Source organism: Camelus dromedarius, chromosome 29 (genome assembly GCF_036321535.1).
Source record: "Camelus dromedarius isolate mCamDro1 chromosome 29, mCamDro1.pat, whole genome shotgun sequence".
Lineage (NCBI taxonomy): Eukaryota > Metazoa > Chordata > Mammalia > Artiodactyla > Camelidae > Camelus > Camelus dromedarius.
In genome coordinates this window covers 13,311,307-13,334,206 of record NC_087464.1, presented here as the reverse complement: position 1 = coordinate 13,334,206, position 22,900 = coordinate 13,311,307, and the positions used below count along the sequence as shown (strand labels likewise).

The 22,900-nt window shown below is 42.3% G+C and overlaps 1 protein-coding gene across 16 annotated transcripts in view; it reads right to left on the bottom strand.

Annotated features, from left to right (window-relative positions):
- The window catches only part of AKAP13 (A-kinase anchoring protein 13), a 291,739-nt gene that overhangs the window by 23,153 nt on the left and 245,686 nt on the right, over window positions 1-22,900 (bottom strand). For 12 of the 16 annotated variants that reach the window (XM_031440520.2, XM_064480556.1, XM_031440522.2 and 9 more), the window contains 6 exons: window positions 10,636-10,703; window positions 8,356-8,422; window positions 4,814-4,949; window positions 3,262-3,374; window positions 2,515-2,667; window positions 1,482-1,732 (listed from right to left, as the gene is read on the bottom strand). In XM_031440520.2, the coding sequence (XP_031296380.2) occupies window positions 1,482-1,732; window positions 2,515-2,667; window positions 3,262-3,374; window positions 4,814-4,949; window positions 8,356-8,422; window positions 10,636-10,703 (788 nt within the window). The remainder of the gene's footprint in view (window positions 1-1,481; window positions 1,733-2,514; window positions 2,668-3,261; window positions 3,375-4,813; window positions 4,950-8,355; window positions 8,423-10,635; window positions 10,704-22,900) is intronic. The other 4 variants (XM_064480557.1, XM_064480558.1, XM_031440524.2 and 1 more) reach the window with 2 other exon arrangements.

Sequence of the window (22,900 nt, the reverse complement as noted above, 5' to 3'; positions counted from 1 at the left end):
TCTGTACATGGGCCCTGTGACACAGGTTATGTGTAGATTTCTGCTGTACTAACAGTCTCTGGAGACAACACAAATTGATCCTTTCTAGAGAACTTGGAAAAACGTTCAGTGTAGCCTTTGCTCTTCCCCTTTGTCACAGGAGGAGCTGAGGCAGAGAGACTTAAAGTGATCTGCTGCCATCACACGTGCCCTATAAGGGTGATTTGAGCTTGGACACTCAGAACCAACAAATGGACACCATGGGGCTAAGACATGAATCCTACTGTCAGGGTCTTACTAGAGCACGTGCACAAACACAAGGGGCTACAAACAGCACAAGTCAAGGCTACATGAGTAACCTGTGCAGGTCTGAGGGCAGACGGGCAGAGGGAGAGACACGGAAAAGGGCAGGAGAGGGGACATTTGGGCAGGGAGGGTCCTCACTTGGAGAGCTGGCCGCTCCCACTCTGAGGCCTTGTCAGTGTAAAAGCGTCCACCAGACTGAATTTGCATTTTTTTTACTTAACATTTTTTATTGATTTATAATGCATCTGCATTTATTTCATAACACGCCTATTTTCACTCCTAGAATGTGAGTTCCACAGGGCTGAGGTCTAAACTACATGTACCTTTTGGTTTCACACGGTAGAGTAAATGCCCAATAGACACTTGAGGGGCACAGGCTCATGAATACAAGGGGAGGGCAGAATTTCCAATTCTCAGGCAAACATTCCAGCATGTTAAGTCTCTGCTTCTACAATGAGGCAGAGCTTTGCTGGTGAAAAGGACGTAGTCAGATGTGAGGTTATGCCCCTCTGCCTGCTAAGGTTATACTAGCAAAAAAAAAAAAAAAAAAAAAAGATTTTTTTTTCCAAAAAGAACACTTTAAAAATAAACATTAAAAACTGCCTATGACATATACATCTGAAAGTATCAAAATAATTTTTAGCCAAATTTTTTCTGATGTAGGATTGAAACCATAACACACTTTGATGGAAATATTAGCAAGAGATATTTTATGAATTATTTTATAGATGATTTCCTGTCAACTTCTTAGGCTCAGGTGGTTTTTAGATAAATGAATTCCTTTTGATTTGAGGCATAAGAAGAAGTTGAGACTTTCAACAAATATTTTTTGATTTCTTAAACTACACTACCTCTGATGGTGGCGCAGGCTCTGAGAAAGAAAACCTGACTTCTACTGAGTGTCTACCATATATGCGAGGTACTTCGTGTATGTGTTTCTTTTACTTTTTAAAAACATCATTAAAAATTAAAGTCTATTACATATATGTTCTTTTTAACTTTTACATTTACAGCATTAAAAAAGAAAGTCTACTGTCCTCATCTACAGAAAAGGAAACGGAGGACTGGAGAGACTGAATTACTTGCCTAAGCTTACAGAGAACAAACGGCAGAGCTGGGATGTGAACCACAGCTCGGGGGCCCCAAAGCTCCGCTTTCCCCAGGTGTGTGTGAGAAGAGACCCTTCCACTGCTTACCTGATGCACAAGCACATCTCCAATCCTCTTGATGAGAAAGTTCTTTTCGCTTTTGTCCACCAGAGAGTCCTTCTTCCGCTCCAGGATCCTCTGAAAGAACTGGCTGTGGATACTGATCAGCTCGTCCAAGCAGGGGAACAGCTTCTCCACCATCTGCTGCTCAAAGAGCAGGTCCGTCATCATGCCCCGGCTGTACACGTCACTCATGATCTTGAGTGTGCGGAGGTGGTGGAACTCCGTCTGCATCAGCTCTGGAGCAGGGGCAAAGCCTAACGGTCAGGAATGCTCTCCTGGAGGGTTCTCACGCGTCTGCTGCTGTTAAGAGCCCAACTTTTGTGTTAAGGATATTTAGAGCCCAGTTTAAACTTTAAAACTGGGTCAGCAACCGTCTTTTCCCTGACCTGTTTTCATCTTATTCCTCTGTTTTTCACCCGACCTCACGCTATTTGCTGACAGGCACACTGGATTCCATCACACTTAAATGGCGGTTTCCAGAGTGGTCTTCACTGGATTCCAAACCTTTCATAATTTACTGTGTTCCCATATCCCAGAAAAGACTTGTGTTTAGTCTAGTTTCTAGGGTAGCTGGGGAGTTAAACTGCACTGTCACTAGGGAGCTCCTTCTAGGACTGCTGCATAGATAAGCACTCGGATTAAACACAACGTGAAATAAAACTGAAGAAAACAATTTCGAAGAGAGAGAAAAAGACAGAAATAAGACCATGTCTATACCTCAAAGTGTGTTTTTTTTTTTTAGGGGGGAGTGGAGGTTTGGTTTATTTGTTTGTTTTTTATTTATTTAAATATTATTATTTATTTTTATTTTTTTAATGGCGGTACTGGGGACTGAACCCAGGACCTAAGCATGTACTCTACCACTGACCTATATCCTCCTCTCTCCTCAAAGTTTTTGAAGAAAATCTTTGAGATGCTACATACTTGAAAATTGACTTTCCACAACCCAATAAACCACCTGATAAATAATGCCAGATAAAGCAAATCAAGTATTAACAGAGCAAATGAGCAGTCTCACCATAAATCACTTCTTGCCGTTTGACCACGTCTTTCTTTTGCTGTTTCAGAAACTTGCTGTCCACTATTTGACTCCAGGACTCTGCCTCCAGCTGTTTGGACTCAATCTCCAAGTCTCCCATTAGCTGTCCTTCATTCATGTCTGTACCTACTCCTCAAAATACCAAAAAATCAGTATCAGAATCTTGCACCTGTGATCTCTAAAACACCTACACTGGACGTTCCTCAGGGTGTAGTTTCACGAGAGCACTCATATGGGGGATGTTCACAGAATGCGTATTTCACTAGAGAAGATAATGTTCTGTTCAGGAGTGACATACTCTATCTTCAAGACTTTGGTTAAGGATGATAAATGTCACATAAATAAAACGTGATTAAGACATGATTCCTATGTGAAGCAGTAAGAGTCCTGGTGACTCTATCTGTTTAAGAGAATAGGCTTACAACTGCGCCAAAGAGCTGGGAACTGAATGTTCATAGAAGGCTAGGGGAAGAAAGAGCCTTTGTACTGGAGTGTGACCACATTAAAATCAACGGCATCCTTCAGTGGACAACTATCTAACAACTGGGCAAGTGTGATCACCAGCTCATTATAAAGCATTTGAAGCTTTACAGACAGTTTAGAGAATCTTCACACGGGTAAGGAAGAGGCAGAAACCACTATGCCGTCAGCACATGCATTCTGGGCAATGGCACGGGCACAGAGTCTGTACAGGTGCGTGCAATACAGGCCGTAACTTCCTCTTACCTTCATCAGTGAGGGACTCTGTTGACTCATTGACCTTGCTGATTTTATTTAGTGAGTCCGTTGAATGAGACAGGAATTTCCAGGTGTTTGATATGTTCTCATCATTGCCAACTCTGGGGACCAAAAGAAACACACAGGCAAACGCATTCTGATAAGCCATGGTTTGCGGACTTAAGTGAGGATCTGAAAAACTATGCTGTGACAGCAGGCTGTAAGCGCTACAATGACTGAAGACAAATTCCTCACGTCAGGAACCCAGTAACGTGCAACACGAACCATTAAGGAGGCCTGGAGGCATTTAGCATCATTGCAAATGTGAACTTTCTGGGCCTTGGGCTTTGTTTTGTTTTTTAATGATAGGCAGCAAGGAGAAAGCTCTTCCTTCAGACCTCGGACGAATTATATAAGAGATTTCTCTGTTTGAAATTCATGTCTAACCACCACACTTTCCCCCCATGTTGCCTACATAACTATAAACCAAGCACTTATATTAAACTGTCTTCTTTGGACTTTCTCAACCCCAACTCACCAACTAGCACAGTGGGCACCAGTAACTATTCGTGGTACAACACAGTGAGTGAGCCAGAGTCATCTGAAACTAAATTTTATTTAAAGGCCAACTTTCAAAGGCATAATACTAAAAGATTTTATTAACAACTCTGAAAAGAAGGCCTTTGGGTAATTACAATACAAAGACAAAAGAATATAAAAATACCTGAAAAAAAATTTTTTTTTAAAAGGGGAGGAAACATTAGCCAGCACAGAAGTTAGGAAATACGGACAAAAGGAGATCTGCATCCTTCAGTTGGGAATTTTCCTCCAGGCTAGGTTAAGAAAGCTGCAAGAGATGTTTTGAGTCCTACATTTGAGATGACTTCTTTACTTGATGGGAAAGCAAGCATCTTACTCAAAACAGCCAGCAACATCATAATCACCCCTGTGCTCACCGCAGACAGCCGAGGCCTGAACAGTCAGGGGCCACAGCAACTTTCTGTAGGGGCTGCAAAAGGAACTCAGTGCAGATGAGTGACCGGGAGCCCACTGTAATAACTGACTCGTTACTCACTCCCGTGACTTAAGAGTCAAGAGGCAAGAATGGAAAAGAGTGGGGTGGGGAGGGGAACCAAAACCAAAAAAACCCCCAAAAAACCTCCCACCCTCCAGGTTCCTCTGACCAGCAGTGAAGTGTGACATCTGAAAACATGAGTGGCTGGCTGCAATCCAAAATTCAGAATTAAATCATCTTTTTTTTTTCCTATTTCTACTTCTTATCTGGATCTAAAAATACTCCTCTTAGGATGCAGGTTCTTTACAAGCAGGGCTGATCATGTACAGAAGCGGAGAAGAACCGGCCTGAGAATGGGGTTTGGGAGGGATCCTGTTACAGGGGGCGATCCCGAGGCTGCAGGAGAACATGGTCCTCGTCCGGCTCCCCACGCGCGGAACACCCGGCTGTGCGCCAGTCCATCAGGTTATACGCTTTTCCTCCAAGAACCTTTTTGTTAAATTATTATGCTTCTGTCACCTGGGCGATTTTTATGTCCCCACTTACCCAGCAATGTTCTGTATGGAGACGCTTTTGGAGAGCGAGACACTCTGCTGGGACCGTCGATTAGCAAACATGGGGGCGGCAGAGGTCTCATCAGCCAGGAGGACTGCAGACCGAGGACGCTCCTTGGGCTGGGAGGCTGCAAGGTAGAGAGGATGCCAACTGATGTGTCACCTGTCTACACCCAATGGCCCTGATTCACCTGACAGCCGCCAAACTGAAGCTAACTGCTTTCAAAGAGATTTACCCTGGCTGCATAAGTGGGTACCAAGACTCCCAGGGGGCAGTCTGGCAACAGCTATTGAGACTGTAAATGCCTGTACCTTTTGATCCAGCAATCCCATTGTAGGATATGTTTATTCTACAAGACACACTTGTTTGTTTGAAATGACATAAGTCCAAACTTATTCAGTGCTAAGTCTGGTAAAAGCAGAAGACTGAAAATGACACAAACTGAGTATCAAAAGAAGATCAATTACTAAATCATGGTACACCCTATACTTGGGCACTACGAAGCTTTGAAGAAAAATGAGGACACTCTCCCTGAACTGACACAGATCTGCAGGATAATATATTTGGGGGGGGGGGGGCGGAATCAAGGTGCAGAACAAAGTGAACATCAGACTATTTTCCATATTTAAAACAAATAAATAATTCAAATTAATATTTGTTTTTTTAAAGAAAGTTGAAGAAGATAAATACAAAACTAAGAAAAGTGGTCACCTGTGGGGTGTCATGGAAATCAGGCAATGAGAAAGCACCACAGATTTAAAAATGTAAACTAATTCAAAATAAGAGAAAATAAAGTTGAAAGAATTTTAAGGACAAAAGGAGCCTCAGAAATCACTGCAGCCAGTGCTCTTTGGGAGAACCTACCAAGATCATCTGCAGGGCTTGTTGGATGTGCCAGTCCCCAGCCCTCCCTGTCCTCTGGGGGTGGGACCTGGGAGTCCACACTGATTTTACCAGCTCCCCAAGTGATCCTTCTGCACAGTGTCTGAGAGCACAGATTTTGGCTAACTCCTTTAATTTACAGATGAGGAAAATGCAACACCTGTTTAACATCACATAGCTAACTTGTCCTCAGACTGTGTATCTCTCTTGAATGTGACCAAAGAGGGAACTGGAGCTCTACTTTTATGCTAAAGTAGTCACACTGGCAAGTGCGTAGCAAATTATTCTTCCTTGGGAACTGAGCTCATGTCCCAGACACGAGCTGCATTATCTGCTCATCCTCAGGCACGTCAGGAGCTGAAGGAAACACAACTGGGGTGGCTGTTATGACTGCATAGTATTTCAGGATGCTTCTGACTTGATAAAATTCATGAAACCAATAATTTCCAATTTAAATTCTATTTAGAAGATGTTGATATAATAAGCACCAGAAACATGCCATAGCACGACATGACCAGACCCTTCCTGCAGGAAGCACGAGACACGGGCCCTGCCCCACAACAGAGAAGAAGGGCAACTGGTACGAAAGAGAAGATGCGTAAACATTCGAGAGCCTGGAGCACACCCTCAGTGTGTCAGAAGGGAGGTCAATGAGCAGAGAAAATCTGGTGGAGGAAAAAACTCTGGTTCTTGAAGAACAAGAAGGCAGTGGGTAGGTCATAAGGAAAAGAGCAGGAGTGTAGGAAGGAAGGCAGAAATACTCGCAGTGCTCGTATGGAAGGGAGGCAACAAGAGGAGGAAGCAGGGGAGATACATATAAGGGATCAGTGAAACGGCTGGAGAAGCAGAACAGAATGATGCAATGCAGAGCCCTGGAAATTATAAAGAACAACTTGTGTCTAAAAAGCAGCACACGGTGGTGGGGGGTGAAAATAATAGGTTTCCCTTGTTTGAAACCAATCTACTCCACTCAGGTAAGCTGCTTAGTATCTCTGGGCCTCAGCATCCTTATTTGTGATGGAAGGGCTGGCGGATTTAAGAGGCCTACTCCTACGTACTTCCTAGGTAGCATCTCATTTAAACCTGGTACCACCTGCTGATATATATTATCATCCTTTCAGAGAGGAGGGAGACGAGGCACAGGGCGATTTAGGACATGTCCAGGGATACCCAGCTGTTAAGTGGGGGGCTGGGACTCAAACCCGTAACTTGAATCCACAACCTGTGCTCTTCCCACTGTGCTGGCTCAGTGGGGTGAAATAAGAATAAGAAAACACATGGGGGTCAGAGGTAATGCAACAGTATTTTTTTTGGAAGGATGTTATTTTATCTGATTTGAAAGGAAACAGGTTTCTGAAACAAGGAGTAATGTCACAGACAAAACATTTTACGGAAGACTGCACTTGTAAAAGGTGTTAAAATGGGCTTCAAGCAGGTGACAGTCTGGTAAAACTTTTCTTCCAGTCTCTATGCAAGGACTGGTGATAGGTGGACTTCTGTTTAAAGGGACCGCACACCCTCCGGGGAAGTGCGGACTGCATGGCCGCTCCTGATGGAGCCGCTGGGAGGCACGCAGGACCAACAGGCAGGGAGGAGTGGTGCTCACGCTGGAGTGTGGGCCGCACCATCCCCTGGAGGGTCTATTAAAACACAGATCCTTGGGCTCCACCTCTGGAATTTCTGATGGAGCAGGTCTGGGTAGGGCCCAGGAATTTGCACTTCTAACTGATCCAGGAACTACACTTTGAAAAACACTGCCTCGGGGTAAGTCTCACACAGGTTCCCGAAGAGTTAATTAAGGTGATGTTCATTACTGCATTATTTATGGCAGTAGCTGGAAACAACTCAAATACCTGTCTTTGGGGGAACTGATAATTAAAATGTGGTCTATGTTTATGAAAGAATACCACGCAGCAATATGAAATAATAGCTTACATACAATAACGTGCAGATCTCAAAATGATGTTGAGTGAAAAAGCAGCAGCAGAATGGATAAGCTAAAGTCATATCATCTAATTTAAATTCAACACACAAAACAGTAAGAGATATTTCAGAGGTATACTATGTCTAAAGACATGGCAGATTAGAAAAAAATTTACACTGAATATACTACAGTGGGTGCTAAGGAGGGGAAAAGAGTGAGATAGGGAATGGAGAATTGTTTTACTTAATATTTTCCCCTTTTCAAAGTGGAGCCTTGCACAGACTGGTAAAGCAGTTTGATGTGAATGAGAGAGTGTGATTTACTTAATTCTGTGTACCACTTGAAGCCCTTGGGGGTAAAAAAAAAAGAACTATTTATATAACAGTTTATCACGAAGTTTAATAAGCAATGTCTTATTTGACGCAACTCTGAAGGCACTAAAAAGTAGGTTTAATTGTCAACTGATGGAAAAGGAATTTCGAAATGCACAGGGGTCACTCGCTTAAACACACAGGGCTGAGGCACCGCCTTTTAAGCTAACACACACACTATTCTAGAACCTTCTAAGAGAGTTTGATGGTCAAGCTTCTGGTCAATGAATCCGCAACCTTCTCTAACTTGTCACAACATAGGTATTCAAATCTTAACAAATGAATATCACAAAAGTGTGTTTCAGTCCTGAACCAGAGTCAAAAAGGAGTTATGAGAGGTGGGCTGAGCTACTTACACTTGTTTCTCATAATGACCGTGGGAAGTGATGAAGTGTCATGTGCCTGAAGGCTCCCTTTGGGCTGCTGAAAGTAAAAGAAAATAAATACATCAAGACTGCATTTACAAGTTATCTTCCGTCAACTTTCTCGAGGCTGAGAGTAGGAAAAAACCAGCTGCTCCTACCCCCCTGCTGTTCTTTGCCGTGGTCCTCGTCATCCTCATCCCAGCCATGGTAGGGGACCACCAGCTCTCTGAGCCTGCCAAGCACTCTGATTCTGCAAACGCTATTTCTTCTGTTCTGCCTGGAATGCTCTCCTCACCCTCACAGGCATGGCATCCTTCTATTTCAAGATCACTTGAGTGTTACCCTCCTTGGTAAAGCCATCCATTAGCATCTTTCTTCTCCTCACCCAAGGCAGTGACTGGCACCCCCTCCCCCAAATCCTGCACAGACCCCCCACCTAGTTTTTTCCCCACTTATGGTCACCGTCTACTCATCCATCTTCCCCACCAGAACACTGGTTCCTTAAGAGCCCTTTTCATTTCTATTTCTCCAGTGAGTAGTGTTTATAAGGCGTTAAATAAATCTTAGGTAGAGTGCTCACTGCAAGACTTCTGTTGTAGAATGGAACAGAAACACTCCTGTGAGAAATTACAGACTGAAGCAATGAGTCCTAGGGGAAACAGAGTAATTTAAAATGGAGCTCCTCCTTTTCCGTTACAGCCTCTGACGCGGGATACGCTACATTCCTGTCATCTCCATCCTCTCTAGCACATTCACAGTAATATCACCTTATCAGAGATCACCGACTCAGATGCCTACAGGGCCAGGCAGGTAACGCATGGCAGTGATGGGAAGTGGCAACCCTCTCGTCTGAGGAGGCAGCTGCTGACTATCACTTGCCATCCATCTCTCAACAGTTAAGGAAGGACCTACGAGCCAGACACCGTTCTATGTGCTCAGGGTCCACCAATGGGTCACATGCTCCTGACTTCAGACTGCCTGGAAAGTTTGGTGCTTATATTCTAGCGGTGGGGGGACGAGAGGTGAAGATCATAAAAATTAAATGCAATAAACAAACACAGACTGTTAAACAGATCCTGAGAAGGTGATAAGTACTACGGGAAAAAAAAAAAAAAGAGCAAGGTGGGGAGTGGGTCTGCTGGGTAAGAGGAAATAGCAGGGCTGTCAGAGACTCCATTTTTTTCAGGACACATCAGAAGTCCAAATTGATATGAAGTATGATTTTTCAATAAATATATTAACCCCCTCCCCCCCAAAACTCCATGAGCCAAACAAAATTTACGTCCATGGGCTGAATATGACCCAGGCGAGGTGCAGAAGTCGGCGGTCTTTACACTAGGCTCAGGGCTTCTCAAAGGATGGCCCTGGGACCAGCAGCATCAGCATCACCTGAGAGCTTCCTAGACAGGCAAATCCCTGGGCCTTACCCCACCCAGAATCTGCTAGATAGATGTGTCTGGTTATTACCACCCAGCATCCGTTCCCAGAGCCCACTAACTTCCTACTCTTGTCACGTGATCAGAGTCACCCAGACGAACCTGCTGAGAAAAGTGCTGCCAGACAGGCTGCGTTTGACCCTGACATTCCCCAGCCCCCGGGCACGTCAGAGCCCTGACGCCCACCCGTTGTCCCCACGGTCCCGAAGGAGGAAGCCGGGTGTGTGCAGAGCACAGTAGGTCTGTGGACACAGTTAAGAGGAAAACCACTTTAACAGGGACACAGAGGGATTAGAATCACAGAGAAATGTGTATCTAACATGGAGAAGTTCTGAGAGCATTTTATCTTCCCAAAGCCACAAACCCCTCGTGTGTTAATTAAGAAGAGAACTCATCACTTAAGAGAAAATCATTTCTTTGGGAGTTCAAGATTTGCAGATACTAATTACTATATACCAAATAGATAAACAACAAGTTTCTATTGTATAGCACAGGGAACTATATTCAATATCTTGTAGTAACCTACAATGAAAAAGAATATGAAAAGGAATGTAGGTTTGTACATGCATGACTGAAACATTATGCTGTACACCAGAAATCGACACAATACTGTAAACTGACTATACTTCAATTTTTAAAAAAGCCATTCAAAAAAAAAGAAACTTAAAAAAAAAAAAAGTGAAATAAGAACCTTTTCTTTCCTCCAAAAAAGAGAGAATCATTTTTGGTTATTTTGGTCTCAAAGTTGGTACCAAATGATTTAAACAAACAAACCCCTTCAACCATAAGTCTCCCAAATCTGTGGATTTTATTGGTTTAGCCAGAAATGTCTTACCTTCATTTTGACCTTTGCACAGGAGGCCAGACTTTCTCTACAGCCTTTGTGGACCAGAGCACTGCAATCTAAAAAAAATGCAAAACCCAAGGTGACATTAATACAGCAAATAGACCCTCGAGATTCTCCGCTGTCATAGCGACCTACGGATTTCCAGGTGAAGTCACACACACATCAGAATGTGCCTCTAGCTGAAATTACAAGTCGCAGCCCTCTTCTAGGAAGCAAGCACTTGGTGTCATTGGGAGGAGGAGGGAGAACAGCAGATGTGATTTCTGACCAGCAAAAACTAGAAACTTGGAACTTCTTGGGCAGGAAGCTGAGAGGCTACTAAAAATAAAAGTAAAAGTAAGAGAGGCTATGAAAACTAAAAAGTACATATTGACCGCAGTCAGTATGTAAGTCTAAGCCACAAATAGTATGTATGTATATAATGTATGTAGACATTTACATATCCATAGAGCAGTAACACTCACAAGTAACATACATGCAGCCCCTTAACAAGGGCTGTGAAATTTGCATGACTGTCAAAGGTGGAGTGTGAGTCTGAAAACTTGTTTTATGTCCTTCCACTTGGGATCCTAGCTGCCCTGAGCTTTCTGCAACCCGCCCTGAGTCAAGACTGCAGAAGAAAGGTCATGAGAACTACCCCAAAGCACCTCCAGGAGCCCTGACTCAAGAGAAAGTGGGAGGCTTCCCGAAAGATGAAGCAGAGACCACAGTCTGCCAAGGACACGGTTTTTACCCAACTCTCATTTCTCACTCCTTGGCCTACAGGAGCCACTGATGTAGCAACCCAGCCCCTGGGCCTCGGAAGGGTCACCATCAGCTTGTACTGCTGCTATGAAGTCATAAAACAGAACTGTGCCAGGAGGCCAGAGGTGAAGCAGAGACAAACAAAGGATCTGTCTGTGGGGACGCCCAATGACGAGAGCCTCCCCAGGGAAAGGCTTCCTGAGAAAATCAGCCAGATACCATCCACAAGGCAGTGTTTCACACACTGATTCAGGAAGTCTCACAGGTCCTGCCCGTGGGAACCCACTCATCACGGGCTCGTACGTATGGGCTCTGAGGGGAGGGGGTGGGAGGGATACCAGTATGGAGACGGCCAGAATCCCAGGCCCCAAAGACTTTCCCCCATTCCTTCCTCACTGCCTACTTGGGTCACAGGTCTCTTACCTAATGCCACCAATCGCAACGTGCTGTGATAATCTGATGGTTTTCTCCTCCACCTCCTTCATCTACTGCTGAACCTTCAGTTACGTCTCTCGAGTGCAGTGCCTGGCTCATGCCACCTATTCAGATGTCTGTTTTAGACCTTATGTCTGTCTCGTCCAAAAGCCAAGTGCCCTGACACCACCTTGATTACAGTCAAATATCAACTGACCAACACGACAAGGAGTACAGAGGAACAGCTCCCACGCTCAAGGTGATCTAGGTCCTGGCTCTACCACTCAGTTCATGTGACCCTAGTGTAAGGCCCTTCTCTGCAGGCTGAAGTTTTCTCATCTATAAAAGGAAGGAAGGACCACACTTTCCCCTACGTTCCTCTTCTCTGTGATTCTGTAAGACTCCTTATGCTACATCTGTTAAAGAGAGTAAATCCACTGGATTCTTCTATAAGGTTTCTGCTGCAAGAGCCTTCAATGCCTTAGCCATCTGAATTATCACTAGGGCAGACCCATCCTTCCAGGCCCGGTCAGGGAAGGGCTCAGTAACCAACAGCTCCAACTGGAGGAATCCTGGCTGAAGCTACCACCATCAAACAGGTAATCAGGAGCAACCCTACTTCTGCCACCAGGATGGCCCAGAGCGGGAACCAGTCTGGAACAGGCTGGGGTGAAGCTTCACTCTGGGCCCTTTATTCCTGGGCGTATTAAGCTTCCTGTCTCGCTAACCTCGTGAAGCTCCACCCCATGTGAAATTCAGTGTCTGGCCATTTTTCTGATGTTAATAAACCAGAAGAGACATCCAAATTCATTTACCAATGGCAGCAGGAGGAGAGATTGTCCTGGGAAAGGCTAACTCAGAGAATCGACAAGAGGGGAAAACCTGGGAGGTTCTATCCCAGTGACAGCTCTATTCCAGCTTCCACTGTTTTCTTCTCCAGGAGGAGGCTGCAAGGGAGCCGTCTGGGTGCTGGGCAACTTGTACCTTCTACTGTGTGTGATCTTTGCATGTAAGTCGCGAAGCTGCTCTAGGAGTCAGCAGCTACTAAGCAGGTACGTATCACTGAATGTTAATGCCAGAGCTTCTCAGCATCGTCCCTTTCTGGGCACAAGGAGGCCTCTGAAGAAAACGACCCCTGAGAACTGACTCATTCCAATCAACAAAAGGAAACATTTTGAGGATATTTTTCTTAAGAACCGGAAACCACTAGCCCTCATTCATTTCTCTAGTTCTCTGCTACTTGAAAATAAGGATAAATTTTGATGAAGAAATCATCTTACTACTCAGAAACAAGTAGAATCGCAAAAAGAAATCCACGTAAGTCCTGAGATGTCAATGCTGTTCTGTCCTTCTCCACATGAGGCAATGCAGCTCATATTCCAGGACCTAGACTCTGGTGAACGCTGGCTGAAGACTTTAAACCCCACTAGCCAATGGTCTTCCTGAAAGGGTCAGAGGCTAGATCATTTGTCTTTAAGGACTGTATTCAAAAACTTTTTGCCTCCAGCTCCCCATCACCTTCAGGATAAAGCCCAAATGTCTTACTTAGCGTGACGTAGCGCATCACGTGTTGTGTACATTTCTAGCCCCTTGCCGTATTCAGTCTCATCTGAGCTCTGAACAAACTGTTTTCTGCACTTGTGCCCCTTTCTCCATTTTCCTTCCCTGACTAGGCTGGCAGGACTCCACTCTGTGAGGTCTTCCCTGACTCTCCCGGGGAAGACCAGACTCGCCACCTCTGTGCTCCTGGTGTTCCATGGTATACCACACCTGCATCATGGCTGTACTGTAAAGGCCACACTCCTCCCCTGGACAGAAAACTCCTGGAGGGAGTCCAACTTTGCCTTTTTAAGTTTTATATCCCTACTCCCAGCCTCCAGCCCATAGTAAGCACTAAATGTCTGAAGTGGGGGTGGGGGGGCAGGTGAGCTCCAAGCTGCTGGACCCACAGTAACAAGCATAACAAAGTAGTTGAGGCAAATGTCTATAGTCGTTTTCTAGCAAGACAGAATGTGTTCCCCCACTGGCACCTCCGTCCTTACTCAGGGTACAAGTCTCCCTTCCCCTGCTACATAGATGCCCCGGACTGCGAAGCTGTCTTGCTCCGGGGCCTAGGCGATCCGTTATCTCTTATGCACAGGCTTCTCAGCTCCCCTCCCCACCTTTTTCCTCCTTGTCTTTCACACACACCTTCTTTAATCCTACTCCTCCTTACCCTCTCTGAGTCTTGCCTAGTTACCTTTAGGAGAACCTTCCGTTCACTCCACTTTACTTAAACAAATATACTTTAAAACATGGGTGATAAGCATATGAAGAAAACCAATGGATTCATATCACGGACAAAGAAAACCACACATTTCAAAGTGGTAGTAAATGTAGTGCCACACCCAATAACACTATCTTAAAACTGTTTAGACATCTCATAAATCAGTAAGAAAAAGATAAAGAACTCAACAGAAAAAAAACGGTAAAAGATTACAAACAGGCAATTCACAAAAAACCAAAATGGTGCTCAACCTCTCTAGAAATTAGAGAAATGCAAACTAAAACAATAAAGAAACATCATTTCATATCCAACCAGATTGGCCAAAATAAGAGTCTGCCAGTTCTAGGTATTGGTGAGGATATGGTGATGTAGGAACTTTCATCACCTGATGATGGATCTAGAAATTGATACATCCACTTTGGAGAGTAATTTGGCAACATCTAGTAAAGTTGCAAGTGTGCTCACTTTATGAATATACAGCTTGGTAACATACACAAGTTCATAAAGATGTTCTCTGGAGCACTTTTTACAGAAAGAAACTGGAAATAACCCAAATTATTTAGCAGAGGTACAGATTTGATGTATTCATAAAATGAAATACCATTAAGAGTTAGAAGTCAATAATCTAGATCCATCTTCAATATCCTGCCTTGATTCCCCAAATATGATGTTGAGGAGAATATAGCAAATTACAGAATGAGATACACTGTATGGTACCACTTATGAAAACTAAAAACAACAAAAAAAGTTTTTGCTATTGTTTGTGTATGAGATAGTTATAAAACACAGGCTACGTATACACTGAATTCATAATAGTGGTAGTCCTTGGGGAGGAAGGAAAAGAAATGGGATTAGGCAGGGAAACAGGAATTCAGCCTTAGTTGTCATAGTTTACTTCTTCGAAACTAAATAATAATCTAAAGCAGTCTGACAATATGTCACCTTTTTTTTTTTTTGACTAATGGGTACCGAGGTGTTGGCAATGTTATCCATGTACTACTCTGTATTAGTATGCTCTTTTTTTAAACCCAAATTCTAATTCCTTCGAAGTTCCTTGAATTTCCTTATTCTTTTTTTAAAAAAAGATTTAATCACATTTGTGATCAATTTAAAACACTTTTCAGTTAGATTTTATTGTCTTTCAGTTACAAAAGAGCGTTTTCTCTTTCGTTGCGATGAAAATTGTTGTTTTTGGCATCAATTAGCAACCCAGGAGGCGGAGGAGTTGCTGGAGAACTTGCCACTGATCCTGATCTACAGACGTGACCATCCAGCATACTGTGGACAGAGCTTATTTCAAAGTTGCAGTCTTCCTGTTCCTTTCCTCCCCACCAGTTCCATCACCATACACAGAATTAAGTAATAGCAATTTCAAAATTTTTATTATTTTTGTTTTTGGGGGGTTTGTTTTGGGAGGGGGTTGTTTATTTATTTACGTACTATTATTTTTTAAATGGAGGTACTGGGGATTGAACTCTGGACCTCGTGCATGCTAAGCATGTGCTCTACCACTGAAATATATTCTCCCTGCAAGTGATGTCAATTTTTGAGGGAGTGGTGCCACCTCTTTTAAACAGGCTTAGTTCTCAAGTCAGTGAGATTTAAAAGGCAACTCCAACTGATGAATCACAAAGGCAGAAATACTTAAATGTACTTCTAGCCAACAACTTCCTACACAAATAACACTTTTTAAATTAACTGAGACAAGTCCCCAGATCCACAACCCAGCTGAAATTTTAATGTACTCTATAATATGGGCACAAATCTTAAGAGATAAAATAGTTTACATGGACATCTGCTTAACACACTTAAGCACCTACTTGAAAAACACTCAACTTGTTACCAAGTTGTCCTGGACTCAGTTCACAAGGATGGTTTTAGTGGTGTCCGTGGGTGATTTAGAAACTTCGGCCCCACTGACATCAGCTGAAGTCATGAGGTTAAAACCTCTGTTTCGGAAAACAGACAATTCTCAAGAACACAAGAATCAGAGACAAATCGAATACATTTTCAAATTCTCTGCCACAAACCATACCATGCTGTTAGGGAGATCAAAGAATTATTTGGCCTTTTATTTACTGATTTTTCAAAAAGACTTCTTAATAGCAGTAAGCAACATGCTTTCATTTTTCAAAGTTCTTCAGAAAGGTCTTGGCACCGTGGTTTATGGGAACAGAGCCGACCCTAATCAGACTCCTCTGAACTTAAAAGCAAACAGCCCAGCCCTTCAACTTCTTTTCTTGCTATAAGGAGGCATCAAACAGAAGAATATGAAGGAAAACCCACAGGACTGGGAACTATCGTCTACCTGTTGCTGCATTTTGTTTTTAAACCTCTACTACCACCCCACCAGAGACCTTTGGTGAACTGAGTGTATAGTTACTATACACTCTTCTCCTTTAGTAGAAAAATGAAACCACCCATTAGAGAGACCAGCTTAAGAAAATCAGCTTTAAAGAAGGATAGGAGGAGCGGCTGGCCAAAATGAAACGAAATTACACAACGGCATGAACGCCCAAGGACTGCCAGCTGAAGCGGAGATTCTCTGGTCCTTCTTAAGGATACACGTTGGAAAGCTCCCTTTAAGGATAGAAAGGTGCAACTTCCTCCCAGCGTGTCAATCCTCACCAAGAAAACTCAAACAGAACAAACAACAACCAACCAGAAACATTTAAACACCAACGATTTAGAAGTACGTGCTCCCAAGTTGTTTCCGTAACTTCTCTGGGGAGTGTGAGATACACAAGGCACGTAGGACGTTCTTTGGTGGCTGGTGTAATAACCACAGTGCTGATGTACAGAACAAGAGGAAAGCCACAAAAAAGAGCCAAATCATCTTAGCTGAAGTGCTCACTGAACAGCAGTTTTCATAGGAACATTGGTAAACAAACAAATAAAAACCCAAATGAAAGTGCTCTGTTTGATTAAGAATTGATTTTATTGCTCAGGCTCTTCTTTTACCTTCCTTTTCCCTAAACAAACTTCTTTTCTTTCAGCAGTTGTATGTATTTTACTATTTCATATAAGCAATGAACTCTAAATGCAAGAAAACTGTCTAGAGAGCTGTCTTTCCGGATAAAATCTAAAAGCAAACTCCAAGCATCACACACATTCTAAACTCTTATGTTTCCTACTTTGATTGCAGCCGGTCTACTTGTTTATTTTTTTAACCAAGAGAAGCAACCTACCACAAAAGTACTCAGAAGCTGCTAACACAACAGAAAATAAATCAACAATAATCTCAATATCATTTTACATCTGTTTAAAGCAAACAAAACAGAACCACTGGCAAGAGTCAAAACCCCAAACATAAACAGATTCCTTACTCTGAAGGACTCCACCAAGCATTCGCAAGACCAAGTTATTTGCGGCAGCTGGAAAGAACAGCTGATTATCCAAAGGAAGCTTTACATAACTGCATGAAGAACTGGAAAGATGCACTTCTCCTTTCTCCATTAAAATCAAAGAAATCCTAAAGCAAGAGTAGAATTTTGGCTGGGGAGGGGGAGAGGGACCTGCCAGGTTTCTCCTAAATTAAATAACTTTGAAGCAGTCCTGACAAGGGCTTCAGTTCTTGCTCTCTCCGTTTGTCTGTCTTCCAGGAGGAGACTGCAAAGGGACTCCAGGGAGGCTCTGTTCCTTGGTATTTCTAGTGTCTGTCATCTTGACCATGTCTACTTAAGTCCACATAACTGACTCAGCTTTCACCACCACTATGACGTCAGGCTAGCCCAGATGTATTCCACTGGAGTCAAGAGATGTTGACTTATTTTAAAAGTTCTATCCTGCTGAATCTCTCAATATTTGCATGCAGAAGGACATATTAAAGTGACAAGAGAGATGTGAAAGATAGGTGGAAATCAACACCAGCCACCATAACACACACCCTGATGAACCACGTGGCTGATTTTTCTAAACCACGAGTCAAAACTGAGCAGCCACTTGGGGTCTGAGGCTCCAGGGTCAGCAAATGAGGTTATGTTAAACCAAAAAAGGGAAGAAGCTCAGAGCATGAGGGTTTCCTGGGAGGTAAAGGAGGTGGACGGATGCTGCATTTCCTGAGACTCCTGGGAAGATCCTGAGCACGAGAGGAGATGGAGGGAGGAGAAAAAAGATTCTGAGTCCCCAAATTACTCATATTTTCCACTTCCTGCCAAGATGACAGATGGGGCTTCATACACACACACGTTCACTGCAAGCGCTGGAAGCTGGAGAAGAGCAGCCCGTTACTTCGGTGCCTCTGGGAAGATGACTACACGCTGCTCCTTTGCTCTCAAGCCTTGATTATTTTCCTCCTCTTTTTACAAGCGCACACTGTCACACACAATCCTTAACGGCACTGCTAAATGTCGAGCTGTTCCAGCACTACCTCTGGAACTGACTGTACAGCTACAGTCGGGACAGGGCGCCCCTAGGTTTCTGAGGTGGGGTGGTACGCAAATTAAAAATATATTTTTGAACCTTAGGTGCCGCACTAGGGTAACAACAAGGAGGCCCTACCACACAGTTCCTTTTTGCTGCCTGATGCTTTCAGTTTAAACTTCAAAAAACACTAACTCTACTTTGTTTTGCCGAACAGGCAGAACTAAGATAACCTGGGACATTTTAGTTAGATCAAGTGATTTCCATAAATCAAAGAACTGCTGGCAGAGGACATGACGGTACTTCCTCCCCAGACTCACTCTCCAAACAGAAAAGACTCTTGTGATGACACACTGGACTCCACGAAATAATCTGCTTCCAGAAGAAATAGACTTCTTGGGTGACTTAATATTAAAAATTACCAAATAAACCAAAAAACCGCTAGCCTAACTTATTACAAACATTGTTAGCATGGAACTAGTAACCAACTTGCTATTTTTACTGGTTTTCTATCTTTAGAAAGCCTTAAATAAAATACTGTCATATTGTGTGCTATCAGATATGTAAAGTATTTAGTATAGATTCTTGAGTTATAATTTTAACATTTACTCGTAAAGTCAACAAAAAACAATGATGCTGTTTTGATGAATCAAAAAAATGAGAAATCAGGTGCACAGTATACTTGCAATTCATATACCTACCTCAGTATCTAACTTATGTCTGTATTTAATTTTATGTACATAATATAGAGAACATCTTCAATTACATAGGTAAGTAGGAACAAAAAAATTTAAAAAAATGACTTGTTTGGCTCACAGCGAAAGAGAATGTGACAATGAATGTATGCATGTTCATGTATAACTGAAAAATTGTGCTCTACACTGGAATTTGACACAACATTGTAAAATGACTATAACTCAATTTTAAAAATGTTAAAAAAAAATGACTTGTCTTGCAATGTTTCATTCTTCAGTTAACTAGAGATGCAAGGAAAAATCCAAACAAGTAGGTAGGTTGACAGCTAGTTAATATGTTGATGTTAAAATGTGGTTATACTTTTGAGCATATGTATTTTTAATGCAAATTTTAAATTAGTTTAAAATATACATAAATTCAAAAATCCAAGGAACTTCCAAAACACCAGTTACACAAAATTTATTCTGAAGACCACTGTCCTATTTATTAAACTATTCAGTTACTACATGGAGGTGTGGTTGAGAACTTAAAGTCTACAAGTCTCAAGCCTCTTACGCTTAGCTTTTCCTCATCAGTACCAGGCCCCACACAAGTGATTCTCCATGGGTTGCTATGGTATCCTTGGGCCATAGAGGTTTCCACGAGGTACCCAGATCATCTCCAGGGGGAATTCTAGCGCACACTGTACTGACAGCATCAACAGTTCAACAGTCTGAGGTGCCCACTCTGTATTTCATCGTGGAGGGAGTCCAGTAAAAGAGAACTTCTACGTATGTTTAATGGGATGAAAAAACCAAAAATGGGTTTAGGATGCCTGGTTAAAAGAGGTGTGTTCTACATTATAGTGGATATTTTTGCTGTCTGACTAATCAGTCATATACCAGTTGCAGGTTTAATTCTGAGTCACTGTAGTCTAACGGAGACTAAGAGTTAATATAGCCAAGGAGGGTAAAGCTCAACTGTTCTAACCTAGAAATAATGTATATACAAAGACCAGGAGTAGTAATAAGATGTTCCAGACACTGACGCAGAGTAGGTAACTCTTTCCAGCCTGAATTTAAATTGAAAAGTTTAATCTGGAGCTAATCATGGGAAGAGTCATCTATTCACTATAAGCATAGACCTATGATTCTCTAGAGCATAAAGAAAATGATTTTTGGGGTCTTCAAAAAAGATTTTCCTTCTCTTTTGTCCCTAAACCTTCTGATAATATGTCACATCACAGAACTCAGAACTGGGGGCTGGTAGAGTCAACCCCCCTGCTTCTTATTCACGGTGGTGCTATCAGCAACTTTTGTCAAGTGGACTGTTTCCCACAGATGATTCTGCTCTTGGTCCATCAAATTCCTGAATTATCAACATACTTTGCTCTTTCATCAGAGAGCAGATGACAACCCGGAAAGCCTCTGAAACTATCAGTGGTCCAATGTTTACATTTTTTTTACTCATACAAACAATACTTAAGTCCAGTCTTGAAAAATTCAAACAACACAAAAAGTATAAAATAAAACCTTACTCCCCTTCCAACTCTCTTCTCCTGATCTCTTCAAGTACATAGTTTGGTGTATAGCCTTTGACATATTCTCATATATTTACATAAACAGCTACTGTTTATTTATCTCTTTTTCTATAAATTAGGATCATACATACAGTTCTATTCATTGCCTTTCATGTTACCAAAATGTCTTGGAGATGTGCTTTTACCTGCAGATCTACCCCAGTGGCCAACCATGGCCTGGGGGCCGAAGGCAGCCCACATCTGTTTTGTAAACACAGGTCCCCTGGAACACAGCTCACTTTCTGTCTTGTCTAGAGCTGCTTTTGTGCTACAAGGGCGGACTAGCACAGTCAGCACAGAGACCTAACAGCCCGATTCTCATTATCAGTTCCTTCACAAAAAAGTTTGCTGGCCTTTGATCTATCCTATTCTTTTCACTATTGGCCTAATATTCCATCTAATGACTATACTGTATTTTATTACTGGATATTATTTTCTTTACATTTTTCCACATTAGGAATAATGCTGCAATGAGTAAGTACCAAGGATTAACCTTGAGAAATCTTCTTACAAGCCACTGTGTAATAAGCAACTTGAGAAAGGTGCCTCTAATTATATATCCAACCACTAAAAAGGATAATTATGTGATGTGACAGAGTTGCTAAATATTGCTACTATGGCAATCAGATTACAATACATAAACGTACCAAATTAATGCATTGCACACCTTAAATTTACACAATGTTATATGTCAAATATATTCAATTGAAAAAGAGTAAGAGAAAGGTGACTAGTATATAAAGCTGCTCAAGGAGCATTTGTTGAACTGCTTTTGAATGAATCACACGGCACCTTGAAAGAGTTCAGGAAACTGATCTTTGTTGAATAACTTCATTTGAGATAAGAAACTCAAATACATACTTATTGAGAGTTAAATGCAAAAAAATAAATCCAGTCTAAAGTTATCAAAATTTCCTAGAATACTCACCCAGCTGCCCCCTTACAAGCAGATGACAGAGTGGAAGCCATTTTTCCTTTATATACAAATATAAATCGGAACAATCATTGATGATATAGAATACTGAGATATTTGAAAAATCTCCACGAAGATTCTTCAAGAACTACTTTCACTCCTGAAGTTTTATCTTTCACATCTACCCCTTGGTTGTTGTGTCCTGTTCTTTCATTAGGGAGTTTATTCATTTTAACCCTTTAGTAACTCTCAACATCTTCTCTTGTCTGTGCATCCGCTAACTCATCTTCATAGCGGTTTGCTTCCTTACTTAACTCGGGGTTCCAGGAGATATGGATGGTGTAAATTTGGACCCTGGATTTATGTGATGCAGAATTCTCACATAGGGTCCTGGGGACAGGGCAACTTTTCTCTGCTGCTTCTGAAGGGCCAGTGGGTGGAATTTTTCCAGGCCCTTCAGCATGATTGTTAGTCTTTAAAGCTCTCGGTTTTCTTCAGGGGTCTCCGTCCCAGATGGCACTATGTGCCCTGAGACCACACACCCTGTCCCCAGTTGAGGGGGGTGCTCTGTACTACTCTGATTCTGAGTGCCTGCAGGGATTTTCTTCTCTGCAAGCTCAGTTATATATTAGTTTTTTTTAAGTACATTTTATTGAAAATATATATTAAAAATTATGTTTCATAGCAGAAAGCAGGTGTTCAGTCTGCTGTACTGATGAAGTTCCTTGAATATCAATTTCATGCTGCCAATCAAGAAATATGATTTCTCCCTATTTTTCTCTGAGACCAATGCTTCCAAATGGAGAACAGGCCCTCTGTAGGAAGGATGCACAAAATGAAATGATTCCTTGACACAGAGGAGGACATTTTTACAGCTCTCATTTATATCGACTTAGATCGATACCCTGGGGGCTCAGTCAGCCTTGATGTTAGGCAGCTTCTCATCACATGTGATACTAGAGGATTCTGGAGGGAGGAAGAGCACTCGAAGGTGTGTGTCAGGGCTGCGGAACAGCCCTCCTCGTCCGTCTACTTTCAGCATGTTGTGATGAATGGAAACTTACAGATGCTCAATAATGTAAGCTTATAAATTATATTCAGTTTCAACTAAAATAAAGTGAAAAGGAGACACAAATTCTTGCAAAGAAAACTATGCACCTAAGACAGTATTAAAGAGACTAATCACTAACCAGCAAACAAGAAGATGGCAAATTTGACTTGTCTTATTCCTAGAATGAGCTCTTTATAAGTATAGTACAGGACACGTACCCAATTTTATGTTAAATATGCACATCTTGTA